Source organism: Triplophysa dalaica, chromosome 15 (genome assembly GCF_015846415.1).
Source record: "Triplophysa dalaica isolate WHDGS20190420 chromosome 15, ASM1584641v1, whole genome shotgun sequence".
NCBI lineage: Eukaryota > Metazoa > Chordata > Actinopteri > Cypriniformes > Nemacheilidae > Triplophysa > Triplophysa dalaica.
The window spans coordinates 5566057-5582546 of record NC_079556.1 but is presented as its reverse complement, the minus strand read 5'-3'; the positions used below and the strand labels follow the sequence as shown (position 1 = coordinate 5582546).

Sequence of the window (16490 nt, the reverse complement as noted above, 5' to 3'; positions counted from 1 at the left end):
TTTAGACCAATCCCTGTCTGGGAAATGGCCCCATATGACTCTTGATCTGAAATCTTCTGCCATTTACAGAAGCCAAGACCTTATCTTTTTAAAATAAATAAATAAAAGTAAATCATTATCGTAGCACTGCTTGTTTTTATGTCTCTTTAAATAAAAGTTTTGAATTAAAGTAATTATGTTGATGGTTGATGACAAATAAAGAAATCATCTGTGTTTTTTACAGTGGGATAAGGAGGTTTGCAGAAAGTCTTTAGGACAGTTTGATCCATGACGGTCTTGGTATCTTAGGCAACGGTAAGTTTTTATTTATTGCATTACATTTACATTTCATTACATTGAGAATGTAAAAAAAACTATTTCTACTAAAAGAGAGGCAACGTTTGATGAATGAATGTTTTATTAATTGCAACGAGTGATGTAAGAAACAATTGAATAATTACTTATGACAGTCTCATTTGGTAAGAACACATGGTAAGCCTCTCAAATACGTTTAAATATGCTAAGGCACAATACAAATGAACATCATCTTGGACATAAAAATTTTTGTAAGAACACACACTTGACATAATGTCTGGGGCCATCTAAATTCTCTGAAAATGCTCTTAAAAATGTTTGTGATCATCTCGATGAGAGCTTTTTCTAGCATTTCATTCTTGTTTTCATGAACAAAACCCAAATCCATTACTGATTTTACTTAACAACTTAATAACTGCCAAATGCGTAAATGTAACTTCCGTATCCACCATAACAATTTAGTATTTAGTCTCACCCTAAACTCAAACAATTAGTTCAACATTCAATTGTCTTATGGTTCTCTCTTAAACTGAGGTTGTGTAAAAAAAGAGTGTATTCTGTACATCTTAAATGTTTATGTGTTTGTATATTGCTGTTACATACGTAATGTCAATTCATTTATATAAGTTACAATGAGTTTGCATTCATCTAGTGGCTAATTTGTTTGGCGTTTTTGTTTCTTTCGTTAGTCGGAGTTGGGTACACCTGCCCCCAGTTTTGGACTCCTGATATAACAGCTGTTGCGGCGCTTCAACTAAACCAGACGATGTGGCTGAAATCGCTTCTGGGTTATTTACTTTGTTTTCCCCCCTCCACAAAATCATCTTTTAAATATTTAAATAAACCTTCCCTTAGGTAAATTAGCCTTTTTGCATTTCCTCCTTTGTGTCGGGTTGTCGTTTGTAACAATTGCCTTTTTAAAAATGAAGATTCTCATAAATATTGTTGGAATTTGGGCATTGAACTGAGGCGGGCGCTTCTGCTTCTCTTTTAGCCTGCAGCAAAAACACTGAGATGTCATCATTATCATATCATCATTATCATCAACATCACGGTTTTTATTTTAAGAAAACACTCTTACCTTCAGCTTGGTGGACAGTCTGTAAATCGTATGATAAATTAATTTCAGATTTATATCTGTATTTACAGTAAAATTATTAAATTGAATAACCTACTGTTTAATTTTGTAGAAGCCAGCTCCAACAGTGAGAGCATAAAGAAGGACAACCAGTGCTAATGTGATCAGGAGTGAAAGTGTTTTATGTGCACAGTCTGAAAACATAATACACATGAAGTAAGACACAGCAGACAGAGAGAAACTGTTTCTTTTACCTGAATTGTATGTGATAATATCAATATAACAGTTAATATCATTGATAACAGTTAATATCTTTACCCAAAAATACAGTTTATTCTCTATTGTGGCAGTTTTATTTTATAGAGTTTGTAACAGATTAATTTTAGGATGGAAACTCACATGCAGTCTCATTGGGGAGTGGATCCAGATGAAACTGTCGGCTGGCATTGCCATAAATGTTAGTGGCTACACATTGTACACTGTGTTCGGTTTTGAGGAAGTAAGATAGGGTAAAAGTGCTTCTCAAAACTGTGTCATCCAATCGCTCTTCACTGACAGATGTACACGTGGAGTTAGCGACAGGATTATCAGAAATAAACCATGTAAGATTAGGAAAAGGGTTCCCATGAACCTCACAGAAACAGACAGTCACATCAGCTCTTTTACAACTGGAAGAGGGTGACATTTTTGGTGCATCTGAAAACCATTGAGAAATAAATGGAATTAAATTCATTATTAATGTGTTTAACCAATCTGTACTTTCCTTAGATACAACTTTTTTTACTGCATTTACTATTTTATATCATTCAAACTTTTTATATTCACTTTTTATGCTATACGTGTTATTCAATGAGGAAAAATAAACATAAAATCTTACACTGAACATATAGAGTGTAATTGGTCTGTGCTGTTTTCTTCTTGTCCTTCAGCTGATAGGTGATGGTGCAGATGAAATTGACTGTGTGATGAAGATGAGTAACGTTGAAGTTCAGATCAGAGATGAGCTGAGTTTGATCCGGCTGTCGGCTGCTCTCACTGAGGTGGAGTTTGGGGTAAGAGCTCCATGTGAGAACTGGCGGATGATAGGAGCAGAGAGTCTTAGCCCAACAGCTCAGAATCACAGAGCTTCCCTCCAGCACCGGGCTGTTTAGCAGTAACCACCTCTTTGAATAGAACATCAATGTGGGTGGAGGAGGAGACTCTAAAATAGATAGAATGATACTGTTTAAACAATGACCCCGACAAGTATTTAGACATTGTTAAATTGTATAGTCTCATTGCATTAATAACGCATCATTAACCATCTTTAAAAAAAATGAAATGAGTCTTCATGTTTCGAAATGTGAAAGTAAGGAAAGAATATCTTTTGCCAGGCTATCATCAGACATTTCTGTTTCAAGCATTAGGAATGCATATTTATTATGTAGAACACTCTATCTTATTATATGAAAGCAAGAGTAAAAAAGCGAAATCAAATGAATTACATTCAACACATAATTTAACACAAATTTAGTCATGAAAAACATAAGTTACTCACCGATTACATTTATAATTACGCTGGAATTATACATTTTACCCCTCATCTTGTACATGTAGTAATATGTACCACCGTGATTTGAACTAATGTCATTAAAGATTGTTGTACAGTTGTCCTCCATTAATTTTCCGATTATACTTCCTTTAAAATCCGGACTCCACATACTGGAAATGCCTTCAGGGGTCTCATAAGGTGTAGAGGTGTCTATCTTTATGCACTTTATGAGCACACAGGATCCACTCAGAGCATCAATCTTGTTTGGCAGTATGACTTTTAAAGATATACCTATAACGCACAGACACAAAATGCAAAATCACATCCAAAATACATTCATAATTATGGATTTTTCACCAGAAAGCATTTTAAAATCAAATGTAGGCACAATGATTTTGTTAACAGAGTGAGAAAATAAACAGACCTTTGAACAGAAAAATAAGCAGAAGGATTTTCTCTCCGGTCAACACATTCATCCTTTCATTTAGAGGAAAAACAAATGTGAACACGCAAATACAAATAAAGCTTCATCAAGTTCTTAACATTATTGCAAGCAATCTTGTTGGTACAAATTAAATGCAAACCTAGAATCCTCAATGTGTTCCACTTTGCACAGAGAGTGATGAATTTAAAGCAAAGTTGCCAAATACTCCCCTGCAACACCTGATGGGTAGATTCTGCTGAAACTATCAATGACACAACTTCCAACATCATACCATTTAAGAGTAGTTCTCTTGTAATAATTACTTCTGTCATTTCAACTTCTCTCTTTGGTGCTGTTGAATAGTAAAGCATAGTCGGAATTTATACTGAGACACATATGTAAAAGAAATCTTTACTAAAGAGGAAGTCACATAAGTTGCAATGAGATGCTAAATAAATAAAAATGTATGATATATACGCAACACTTACATGTTTGAAAAACAGGCCACTTCGTTTAGTTATCAGGATGAAAGTCTGCCTCACTATGAACCTAAATGGTATTTTGACCTTTTCGAGGGAACCGTCACTGGACAGTTTGGGTATTTTGGAAAAAGACATCTTGGCTTATCTTTCTGCTTACAACAAGCTTTTTATTTAGTTAATGCATTGTTTTTGATCCACCAACCAACCAACCAAAGATAGATTTTGCCCAGATTTTCAGTCTGGAGTTGTTGCAGAAAGTCTGCAGATTTTATCATGTTTTGTTTTCTGTGCAAACGTTCAAAAAGTCTGCAAGTATGATGCCTAGTTTTAAAAAAAGAGGTTGGAGAGGTCGACCTTGAGGTGAAAGGTAATGTTCTTGAATTTTGCAAGAATGACCATATGTTAATTTATCTATCCAGCCAACAGAAGTCATCACTTCTTCATTTAAGTAATATATACTTACAAAGATATATGGGTACCGGTGTTGGGTGTAACTAGTTACTAAGTAATAAGTTACTTTAATTGAATTACTTTCCCCTTGAAAAAGTAAAGTAAGGGATTACTCATATGTTTTCTGTAATTTAATTACAGTTACTTTTGATGTAATTAAACTAAATACTTTGTGAAATATATGCATGTGCAACAGTGTAATTGACATCAAAATTCAAAGTCTTACTTTAAAATCTGTGCTTTAATGTATAATTCTCACATTTGTAATACTTTGGTCAGTTAATAATATTATTTATTTGAATGAATTAAATAAGCCGTTTCATGTCTATCCTTGAAGCACTTAACTAATCAAGGTTGATGTAGGATATAGAAAGTAGTTAGTAACGAGTAACTAAATACTTTTTGGACAGAGTCATTCGGACAGAAATCTAATTACACTATTGAATATGTAATGAGTAACTAGTAATTAATTACTTTTTCAGAGTAACTTACCCAATACTGATGGGTACACATATATTTTTAAAAAAACTGTTCACAAATGAGTTTCTTTCAGGTAAAAAATATATATATTGTAATATATTAGCCTACTTTATTTTTCAGTTTTATTAAAAAAAATAGTTTTCATTATTTTCATATTAAAAAATATCTGTTTTTTATCTATTTATCTGTGTTCAGTGTTGTGGCATTATTCTTTTGAAAAAATGAACATATAATTAAAAAAACAGTTTCAGTCAGGTTTGCTTTGCAAATGTAATTTGTTGAATTTAGTGTTTGTATTGTAACAGTTAGCATCATTTTGTTGATTTTGTACTTACCCTTAGGAAGCATTGTTAATGTTTGCATTATGTAAATAAGATACAAGAAAGTAATTGTTAAAGTGAATGTTTTTGCTATTGCTATCCACTAGATGTCACTTTTCCTTACAACGGGTGGATGTTACAACAGGTACTCTGCCGGGGAGCATATCGTTCATTCATTGCGCAATTTACATAGCGGATGCGGATGAGTCATCGAATTTAACCAACTTCACATTTAATGCAGCGGTTCTCATGGGTGTAGCATCTCTTTACAGCAAATTCAATATCTTAAATATAAAATAACCGGATCCTGTTTGATGCAGGCATGCGACCGATCTGTTTCACTATACCTAAGTGTGTTTAAAGTTTAATATGCAGATTTGTGGCTCTTCATTTCATTTTTAATTCTGGTGGGAGGATTCAACAAACTGGACTTTTAACGGGACTCGAGCGCATATCATACCATACAAACCCAGGACAGCGTTGTCTCCGATAATGAATTTGTTTACATTCGTGTGCGCGATCATAACCCGATTTTTATTTATTCTGGTGTCTCTCGTTGGAGTTTGGAGGGTGACCAAAGTGAAAAATGACCATTTGTACTGGTTACTAACTGTCTTTTATCTTCCTTTGGTCGCGGAGATGATCATTACTTTTAAGCGGAGAAAGGGGCAAGACTACAAATGGTGAGTTTCAAAAGAATTTTCTGCATTGTTTTCTACACAGGCTATTGTAGCATACAGCAGGACAGTTTCGCATATTGCTGTTCATATATATACACTAAACTCAAAGACGTGTGACAAACATCTGTTGATCATTTTCTGTCCGACGTGATGACGCTGTTGTTTGTGCGAGTCAATGTACAGTACTTCAATATACTGCTTTCTTCATTCTACACCTGGAATTATATGCTTTAATATTTACTCCTTGTAGTTTTGAATCAAGTGTTTTCCTTAAAAAGTTGCCGACACTCATCAAAGCACGAATTCAGCTTCTTATTCGCAGTCTCTTATTGACGCTTTCCGTTCCACCTTAAAAACTCTAAGCATCCGCTTTTTCAGTTTCTTATTCACACTTAGGTTAGGGACCATCTCGCCTTTCTCTTCATTTACGTTTAAAAAAAAACGTTTTGTGTGTGTCTGTGTTTGTGCGTGGGCGTGACCCAAAACGGTACAATGGCCGTTGCACTTTTGGGACATTTTGAGGTGCTACATCTCGAAAACTTTTAAGGGTGCGTTGAAAGTTCCACAAAGGTGTTATACCCGGTATCCTTGACTACCATCTAGCCAAAAAACAGACATTTTTACTGTAGCATTTTTAAGTTTTGGAGTAATATAATGTGTGTATAACGCACTGGCTAAAACCAACAAGAGTAATGGATCAGAATTTTTTTTGAATAAGCTTTATTTTCCAATTGTGCAGACACAGACAAGCAATGTGTTGTGGTTTCAGGAGCTCAGCATGAAAAAATAGAGTATAGACAAACACAGCAAATGGAAAAAATTAATATATAGAATAAAAATAAAATACATCAATGATGAAAATAATTAATTAACAAAAGAGGTAAGAGGGACAGTTAATTATAGATACGCAAAGTATAACAAAACTGTGTATACTATGCTTTTTAGAAATATACATGTAATTTACTTAATTATGCATAAACCGTATTGCATGCTCTGCACTAGAATATTCCACTTTCAAATATGTAGGTACTTTTGGATGTGATTAATATTCATGGTGGAGATAGGCTGCCTAAAAAACTGTCCTATCAAAGTAATATTGAGAATGGTAAACAGAGTGGGTGATGGAGGTTCACCTGAAGTTCACGGTCATCTCAAGGGGCATACACACACACACACACACACACACGCCCAAGCACACACACAGACAAAACGTTTTTTTTTCTAAAACGTAAATGAAGAGAAAGGCAAGATGGTCCCTAAGCTAAGGGTGAATAAGAAACTGGAAAAGCAGATGCTTCGCGTTTTTAAGGTGGAACAGATAGCGTCAATAAGAAACTGCGAATAAGAAGCTGGATTCAGCCTCGTCATCAAAGCACTCTCCACTCCCAACATATTTACATTAACGCATTTGAGAGACACTTTTATCCAAAGTGACTTACATTGAATTGTACTATACACTTCTTTCTAGCTCTGTGCAATTCCCTGGGATCAAACCCAGGACCTTTGTATTGCTTGTGCCAAGCTTTAACCACTGAGCCAAAGGAAAGCCCCAAAACTAACTTCCTGCTAGACCCATTGTTACAGTTGACCTAGTCTCACTTATGCCAAATAAAATAAGTCACTTCATCCTTGTCTTTATGTTTGGGAATGGGAGTGTGGATCCATAAAACCAGTTTTCAACCCTCTTTTAGGTTTTCTCCATCCATCCTCTTCTTCCTCATCAGTATTATACCCTCAATCTGGATTCTAGAGTTGCATCATCACGGGAACCGAGCTGGTAACCTCCAGGTATCCCATTGTGTACATATTATGCCTGCCGTTGGCATTACCATGTGTATCCAAGGAATATTCCTTCAAATAGCAAACAAACCAATAAGCGTATTAAAGGGACAGTTCACCAAAAAATGAAAATTCTGCAATGAATTACTCACTCTAGTTTGTTTGCTTGTAACCAAACATTTCTTGGACCCCCTTGACTTCCATAATAGGACAAATTACAATGGTTGTCAAAAGTGGCCTCAGAACTGTATGCTTTACATTCTTCTAAATATCTTCTTTTCCGTTGAACAGAACAAAATAATAGAAAGTAATTATTCCTACTATAGTAGTCACTGGGGTCCAAGAACTGTTTGGTTTTAAGGGTTCTTCCAAATATCTTTCTCTCTGTTCAGCAGGGCAAAGAAATGTATACAGATTTAGAACAACTCAAAGGTGACTAAATGATGACAATATGTTTAATATATATATATATATATATATATAAATTTTGGGGGAACTATCTAGTCTACATACAGTGAGGAAAATAAGTATTTGAACACTCTGCTATTTAGCATGTTCTCCCACTTAGAAATCATGGAGGGGTCTGAAATTGTCATCGTAGGTGCATGTCCACTGTGAGAGACATAATCTATAAAAAAATCCAGAAATCACAATGTATGATTTTAACTATTTATTTGTATGATACAGCTGCAAATAAGTATTTGATCACCTGAGAAAATCAATGTTAATATTTGGTACAGTAGCCTTTGTTTGCAATTACAGTGGTCAAACGTTTCCTGTAGTTTTCACCAAGTTTGCACACACTGCAGGAGGGATTTTGGCCCACTCCTCCACACAGATCTTCTCTAGATCAGTCCGGTTTCTAACCTGTCGCTGAGAAACACGGAGTTTGAGCTCCCTCCAAAGACTCTCTATTGCCCTTTCCAGCCTTGTGGAGGTGTACAATTTTGTCTCTAGTGTCTTTGGACAGCTCTTTGGTCTTGGCCATGTTAGTAGTTGTATTCTTACTGATTGTATTGGGTGGACAGGTGTCTTTATGCAGCTAACGACCTCAAACAGATGCATCTAATTAAGGATAATAAATGGAGTGGAGGTGGACATTTTAAAGGCAGACTTACAGGTCTTTGAGGGTCAGAATTCTAGCTGATAGAAAGGTGTTCAAATACTTATTTGCAGCTGTATCATACAAATATATAGTTAAAAAATCATACATTGTGATTTCTGGATTTTTTTTTGATTATGTCTCTCACAGTGGACATGCACCTACGATGACAATTTCAGACCCCTCCATGATTTCGAAGTGGGAGAACATCCAAAATAGCAGGGTGTTCAATTACTTATTTTCCTCACTGTATATATTCTAAAGATTCTTTATTTGGAACACAAACAGAGATTTTCAAAGAATGCCAAAAACATTACATTTAATAAATTATTGAAATATGTTTTTACAACCGTTGTAAAGCAGATTCTACAATAAATTCCTGAAGACAAATATATAGGTTTAAAATGACATGAGAGAACAGAACTGACAGACTTATTAGATCCACTATTCCTTTAATCGCTGCTGAAATAACGCATACATTCTTGTGCTAAATGTTCCCTCTGAAGATCTGTTTCCGTTTATGAAACTTTATTTTGTTTCCTGCAGTGTATAAAGTTGGACTCCTGGGAGAATGTCAAGAGCATGGTATAAAAGTTAATTATTTATTTAATTGTTTGTTTGCTTTGTAATTAATTGTTTACTGTAAGCATCATTGCAATGTACTCTGATTGTAATGTATATGTGATGTCACTACATAATATATCACATGATCATCTATCATGTACGTCTAATTTGTAATCTAGGTTTCTTTTTCATACTTTTTTTACTGAACCTGCTGATTTAAGGTTGGGTTTTTCTTTTCAAATGAATCAATTATCTAAAGTCTCCTCCAGCTTATCAGAGTCCCCCCTAGCAACCAAAAAAGTATTTGATGTGCTTTTATGAGCACAGTGTCGATATCCCAAGCTTTGTGGGGTTTAAGAACATCTTGATTATGGACAATTCTCTGTAGTTTTTCTGGTAAATCTGAATTCTGGTGTAAACTATATGCTATATATATATATATATAGAATGATTCACGTCCCTGTATTTGGGTAATCCTGAAACGGACTAGATGGGCAACACTATTAATGGTATGGGGTAAAGAGAGCATTTAAACAGAAACACTCTCAAGCTTTCAATAAGTTGTGCCATCCAACAGCATTATCATGGAAGTTTATTTATTATTATTTGGAAATATAGAAAGAGCTTGGGTTGCCTCTGTTACATTAATAAAAATGTGTACCTAAAATACAGTAGATTACATTAGATAAAATCAACTGCAAGTTTTTTTTGCAACACAGACACTATACTATGTGTGGCCAGGTGTAATAATAGCAGATTTAAAATAATCACCTATTGTTTGTTTCCTTCAGCGTCTAGAGGGGTCTGTCCACTCTGTCTGTCCAAAGGACTGGATCCTTGGTCTTCATCAGGCTCTGCTCATCCTTCTCATCCTTGGGAAATGGCTCCTCCCACTGGGGGGCGGAGTAACTCGTGACGAGCTGTCTCAGCTTTTGCTTGTCTTTGTTGGCACGGCAGCTGATATACTGGAATTCACAAGTGAATCAATGTCTGATGTGAAGTGGGTACTTCCTTTTTTAAGTTCACGCTGTGTTGTGGTATGATGTTGCGCTTGCTGTTGACTGTGATTGATTTTTTGGTTGTGTTGTTGGTGTTTGGTGTTGTTTTGGGGCTAAATAAAAAAAAAAATAGGCAATTTATCTCCAGACATACAGTCATGATCACAAAAAAAATATGTTTAAATGATATGTTTAATCTTACATTTTGCACGGGATTAAATTACATTTTAGCATTAAAGGTTCTGTGTGTAAGTTTCAGAGGCCACTATTGGCGATGTAGGAGATTGCAACCTACAGCTCCGTCACCCCCCTCCCATTAGAGAAGCTACGGTTGCCGTCACAGGACAAAAGGGTTCCGTAAATGATATGGGCCATTATCGGTGGTGTTGATAATGTCTCACAGGCGAACAACAGACTGAAGTTGTGGACACAGGACAGAGATGTCGTCGTTTGAGACAGCAGAGAATAATCTTTGCAAGTCAAGTGGCTTATTTACAAAGAAAAATAAATAAATAAAATGTACTTAATTCATCATTTACTCTAATCGTTATAGGGAATATTATTGTTACTTGTTTAACAATGTGTCAGTGATTTATTCGCTTATTTTGCATAGCATTTTTTGGCACGGTAATTTGGTTTGTAATTTACAGCCTATTGAAACCACTTGCTAATGCTAAAGGTGTGTAATCTAACCGCGAAAGTCTTAGCAGACGTTTTTCTCATCATCACAGAGTCAATCAGAGGATTGAACACAGGTAGTAAGATGGAGAAGAAGAGGAGGAAGAGGGCGGAGAGGTAGGGGTGTCGGAGATGTTGGCAGGGCGAGGAGAGGCAGAGGAGCTAACGTTACCTGGGAGGACCGCACAAGAGAGGATGTGGAAGCTAAGCAGTATCATAATATAATTTACACCCGATTTATGCAAATTATGAATGTAAACATGATTTTTAACTTGATTTGCACACCGCCATGCAACAAGGAATTATAGTACAATTACAAAGTGCTAAAAATTTACAAGGAAAACGCTACTTCTCTTGATGATCAGCTCATCGATTAGCTAAACCTATCAAACACACAGTTCACTTATATTGCGGATATTAGACAAACTTACCGGTCCAGCAGAAAGCTGGCAACTTCGGCGTCGCTTAGCAAACCCTTGTCCTCCTTCAGTGCACTATATTTGGGAAAAGCCACGCTGATTTTTATTCGGGTTTTCTGCCGTTTTTTGTCTCGACTTCGCCTTCCTGCATCGTATTTTCTCTTTTTTGACGACACAGATTGACGCTCTGTCGCCTCTTGTGTGGTCCGCCATTAGCGCAAATTTCACTTCTTACTGCAACAAAGAACTGTCTGTTTTTCTAATAAAAACACGACAAGTAAATTTTGTTATTGTTCTTACTCTTCTTCTGCTAATCCTTCTACGTAGTGGCTTTCCAAGATGCCCCCCAAAAAGAACAAGAACACAGTCCCGTGCATCCTTCGTTTTACGAAACGCACTCAGTTTGTCCGTGTTGTGCTACTATAGAAACATGGCTATGCAATTTGCAATATGCAATAAATTACATGTAAGGGTGTGCCTGCGGTGTTTATACATAAAATGGCTCATTGTAGATAAAATATACACATTTCGGTTCATTTTGTAAGGTATTTCTTCACCACTCACATCATAGTTTTGTATTATATATTATATTTTGGTTAATAAATCCTTCAAAATGCTACACACTGTACCTTTAACGGAACTGTCTGTAAAATAAAGTAAAATGTACTGGTCGTTTTCTGTCAGTACTTTATCCATCATTGTATATAATGGCAATTTTGCCAAAAATATAAAGAACAAAATTGTATCAATATATGATTCATATTATTTATAGTGTTATACATTATTTAATATATATAATAGTAGTAAACATAATATTAACTTTTTATATATGATCTTTCATTTGTTTCTATAATCTTTGAGGTTTTTTCTCAAAGATTATTCATGTTTTATCTTGTCACTGTTATGAATGTCAGTGCTCTGCTCTGCATCTATATCACTGCATTTTTACCAATTTTATATTAAAGCAATTATATCATATTATTGTAATTATGATTATTTTGGCCACAAATTCAGCTTGATCTACGGTGAAATGTTCATGTTGTCTCTCGACGGAAATGATGGAAACAACTATAAGTAACACATTTTCACTCTGTATTTGTGTATGTTATAGGGAGAACAACCAACAGGTGGTGTATATAATTCTAGCAGTGTGGACGTGGAGTATGTTGCAGTTTCCTTTTCATCTGGCAGGTTAGTGGTCATCTATTTACGTAGCTGGGTTGAATGAGGATGATCTGTGCCTTGTCTAAACAATGCCACAGAAAGAGATGTGCAATCTGAACCACACGATTCAAATAACTAGAGGATACGTCTTGAAGAATTTTCTTTAAGGGTATTGTTAATCTTTAGTCCTGACCCATTCACATTACATTTACATTTAGGCATTTGGCAGACGCTTTTATCCAGTGCGACTTGCATTGCTTTATCCTATGTATTTTTTAATAGGTTTTTGCAATCCCCTGGGATCGAACCCACAACCTTACCACTGAGCTACAGGAAAGCTGTTGATCCATCAAAATTATTTTATAGTGTTTAAATTATATATAATTAAATTATTCCTATAGTGAGCCCCTTAGATAGTTGATCTATGCTAGTTTCCCTGTGAGGCAGAAGGCTCTTTTGAACCCATCTCAAAACAACGCAAACATATTGTGCTGGACACTGATGTAAATGTGTATCCTTATGACAGGGAATTAACTCATAATACAACTCATATTGTTTTCTGTGATAATGTGAATAAACATCACTTGGCGTGGGACACAAATATTGCAACAACAAAACGGTCACATTGCTTCAAGTCTTTATTAAAACATAACAATTCTCCACAAACTACAATGAAATAAACTCAAAAACATTTTTTTGGCAGTATCATATTCTACTAGTTTTTTCTTCAGCTTGTGTTTGTGTTACTCCACAGTTGTCACATCGCGATCGCAGAACTCAGATGAGAGCGGCGACGGCTGTTGTAATTTTCTGATGTCAAGGCACAGCACAGATATTTGGAACATTGTGGAGAGTTTGTTTATCCAGGATGGGCCCTTTCTCGTGGTTCGGCTCATTGTGATGATTTACTTTGACGTTTTCCACCAGATGTTGGTCTTCTTTGCCATCAAAAACTTTCTAGTGGTCATCCTCAACCTCTACAGACTCATTGTTATCTGTCTCGATTTAAAACCGCCATCATCATCTTCCTCTCCCCCGATCTGAAGAAAGTCGTTGCAAGGACTGTGTTTGACAAGAACCCTTTAGTACTGTTCTTAAATCTCCAAGCAGTTTGAAAAAGCTTCTCTTGCAGGAATGTATCGCAATAAAATTTAATGTGGGAGATGGATTGCTTATAATGCTCTAAAGGACATTTATGTGTGACAACAGTTTTATAAAAGTACTTTGACTTTTGTCTTTATGTTGTATAGCAAGTTGTTTAACAGCATTGCATTTATATTTGTTCATACGACGGATGCTTTTATTCAAAGCAACTTAAAAATGAGAGGGCATTTAACATTTGTCTAACTGTAAAAGATTTGTTAATTTTTTTATATTGTTTAGTTTTTACAATATACCTGTATGTACAGTCAGTATTGTGAAATAACTGATTCTAAATCATTCAAGTGTTTGAGAAAACTCTTATTTGTTTGTCAAATTTTAACAAGGAAACACAAATGTATTTCTTTAGCAAACATGTGGTTATGGGTGTTGTCCTGCATGCTTTCATCACAGTGCACACCCAGATATGACACTTGACATCAGAGTTGTTGGGGTATTCTGATCTGTGATCAGGTCGGTTCAGGAATATTTATACTGCAAACCTTCCTACAGCAGATCATGAAGAACTTCATTTTAACCAGAGATAGTTGCAACACATGCAAATGAAAATAGCAGTAACAGTGACCTTAATGGTTTTAATGTTGTGGAAAAGAAACAAGACGCACAGCCTTTTTCTTAAAAATGCCCCACAGTTACGCAATTTACACAAAACAAGAAATCTGCTGATAGATATCAATACACTCAAGACATTCCCACACTTCTGTTTTTCAGGAACAGCGCTTTTTATTTTTGACCAACAAAGGAAACAGGAAATAACTATCCAAAGCTGCAACAATATACCGGGACATTTAGATTCAAGTAGTAAACCAGGCATGATGAAATGCACGAGAACATATCCCACATTAGGACATGTAGTGTAACTTTGATTAACAGTAGATCAACAGTTCTGTTGGGTTATTTCCTATAAGCAGGGCAGGAAATGAAAGGGGAACAGGAGAATCCGGGGAGTGAAACTCCTGACATCAAAATAAAAAAACTAAAGAAACTTAGCAGTTAATATAAAGATAGGTAATGTTACTCCTTTTAAGTTTATTTTTCGAGCGGGTGTAAAAAAAGCTTTTCTGCTGTTTCACAGAATGACGATCAGTTTCAAAGAATACATCATTAATAATAATGAATAAAGCAATGTGTCCTGTAATAAAGCTGTTGTTTAACTGTTTGCGGAATACATAACTGACAAACGGGGGATGCCCACAAATTCCAAACACTGTGGACAGTATTTTCACAAATTTTTCAAGTCAACACAAAGGCAAACTGCTTGGAAATGCCATAGAGCAGAGAAAAGCATGCTTTCATTAAAAATGAAAGACTGTTTGTTCCCATAGCTTTCTTTCACTGCAGTCGATAATGCTGGTTCATTACTAATGTTCCGGACAGCATTATCCTACATCAACAAGTTCATTACACTAGATCAAGATGTTCCTTAAACACACGATTTAGTGGAGAAGTGAACAAAAAACGAGAGCAAGTCACTTCTTAGCTCTTCTTATGGCGCATAAATGAAGATAAATCTATTTGACAAACCAGTGACCAAACAAAAGACATCAGTCCATGATGGGATCCCACAAAGTGCTCCTCATTGAGAACACAAGTTTATTCTTTGAATATTTCACTTCAGGCCCTCAAAAAATATGTTTTATTTACGAACGGGTGTTATATAACATATAAAAGTAGATAGGAAAAAGACATACAAAAACCAGACCAACAAAAAGTAGTTAAACCACCCAAGTAACAAACAAACTCAGGTTAATTATTGCGTGTCAAAAGACTCAGATTGCATTACTGTAGGATGGAGGAGCAAGTCGTCTGCGCCTCCAGAATCAAACCAATGTGTGATTAAGTTTAGCTATATTTTATTATTTATAATTATTTTCAGTCACAGAGTTCTTCAAGATAAGATTCTGTAATTTAATGCAGGTTGTAGAACTGTATTTAGGGTAATTGTAATGTTCAATAATTTATGTAATGATAATAAAAAAATGTGTATTGAAGAAAAGTTCATGTTTTTTTATATACTGTCAATTATTGTTTGTGGATATAAAATTGGAATCGGCAAAGAAAATTGCAATCGGTGCATCTGTAGGTTTTATCTTTTACTCTTGCCACATTTAGGCTAACCAGTAGGCTGTAACTGTTAACTGTGACAATTTGTCAAATAATGAAATAAACAATACTTCCATTAAGAATAATTAAATAATAATGTCCAGTTATTGGTTTGTTTTTTCACCTAGGCAATCTTAATAAATAAGCTCATAATACCAAAAAACAATTAGTCTAACTCTGATAATAACAGTCAATCAGTTAGTAATAAAATTAAAACAAATGATTAAATTATGATCAATAGCACAAATAAATGTATACAAGCAAACACACAAATAAAATTAACCGCGCTTTTTATGTCTTTCAGGTTGGTCTAACTGTGTTTATTAGGTACAGAAACCGAATAAAAGAATCAAATGTAAAATAACACTTTATAGTCTTCACACTATACTCAAATATAGCTCAAACCATATTAATGTTGATCAGTCAGGATCAGCGAGTCTGTTTTGTCTTGTTTGATGGGCATTAAAACAGATATATTTATTATGCTGCTGTTCCTTTAAGAGCTAACACACACAGATGACATGCCCCCCCCACTGTTTTCGTTTACAGCAAACTATAATGGATTTATCAACGTGATATAGAACATATTCGCTAAATCAGCAGTTCCCAACCTTTTTTTGTAACGAGCAAGGCGGGACGAGAGCCGTGTCTCGCATCTCTCACGGAGGAGATCGGAAGCATAAAAGGACGAGCGACAGGAGTCTATGACGAGAGAGGACCAGTCCCGGATTTTTTGTTATGTTTTATTATGTCTGTGTGGCCGGCAGTCGACCGTGAGGGAGC

The 16490-nt window shown here is 35.4% G+C and overlaps 2 protein-coding genes across 2 annotated transcripts; one reads left to right on the top strand and one right to left on the bottom strand.

Annotated features, from left to right (window-relative positions):
- Positions 1-1211: 1211 nt before the first annotated feature.
- Positions 1212-3379, bottom strand: LOC130436715 (uncharacterized). The gene is made up of 7 exons (XM_056767639.1): positions 3328-3379; positions 3075-3194; positions 2250-2573; positions 1772-2068; positions 1470-1566; positions 1376-1394; positions 1212-1289 (listed from the first exon to the last, which is right to left on the bottom strand). The coding sequence occupies exons 1-7, from the start codon at positions 3377-3379 to the stop codon at positions 1212-1214; spliced, it is 987 nt and encodes a 328-aa protein (XP_056623617.1).
- A 1858-nt stretch (positions 3380-5237) lies between these two features.
- Positions 5238-13957, top strand: LOC130437297 (transmembrane protein 26-like). The gene is made up of 6 exons (XM_056768600.1): positions 5238-5742; positions 7431-7527; positions 9167-9205; positions 9976-10184; positions 12391-12470; positions 13198-13957. The coding sequence occupies exons 1-6, from the start codon at positions 5552-5554 to the stop codon at positions 13485-13487; spliced, it is 906 nt and encodes a 301-aa protein (XP_056624578.1). The 5' UTR covers positions 5238-5551; the 3' UTR covers positions 13488-13957.
- Positions 13958-16490: the final 2533 nt, after the last annotated feature.

Excerpts from the sequence above, each read along its gene's own strand:
- LOC130436715 (XM_056767639.1), bottom strand. The coding sequence starts at position 3,379 with ATGAATGTGTTGACCGGAGAGAAAATCCTTCTGCTTATTTTTCTGTTC. Across the intron at positions 3,195-3,327 it reads GCTTATTTTTCTGTTCAAAG|GTATATCTTTAAAAGTCATA; the intron begins GTCTGTTTATTT and ends TGTGCGTTATAG. Across the intron at positions 2,574-3,074 it reads GACCCCTGAAGGCATTTCCA|AGTCTCCTCCTCCACCCACA; the intron begins GTATGTGGAGTC and ends TATCTATTTTAG.
- LOC130437297 (XM_056768600.1), top strand. The coding sequence starts at position 5,552 with ATGAATTTGTTTACATTCGTGTGCGCGATCATAACCCGATTTTTATTT. Across the intron at positions 7,528-9,166 it reads ACCGAGCTGGTAACCTCCAG|TGTATAAAGTTGGACTCCTG; the intron begins GTATCCCATTGT and ends TGTTTCCTGCAG. Across the intron at positions 9,206-9,975 it reads GGGAGAATGTCAAGAGCATG|CGTCTAGAGGGGTCTGTCCA; the intron begins GTATAAAAGTTA and ends TGTTTCCTTCAG.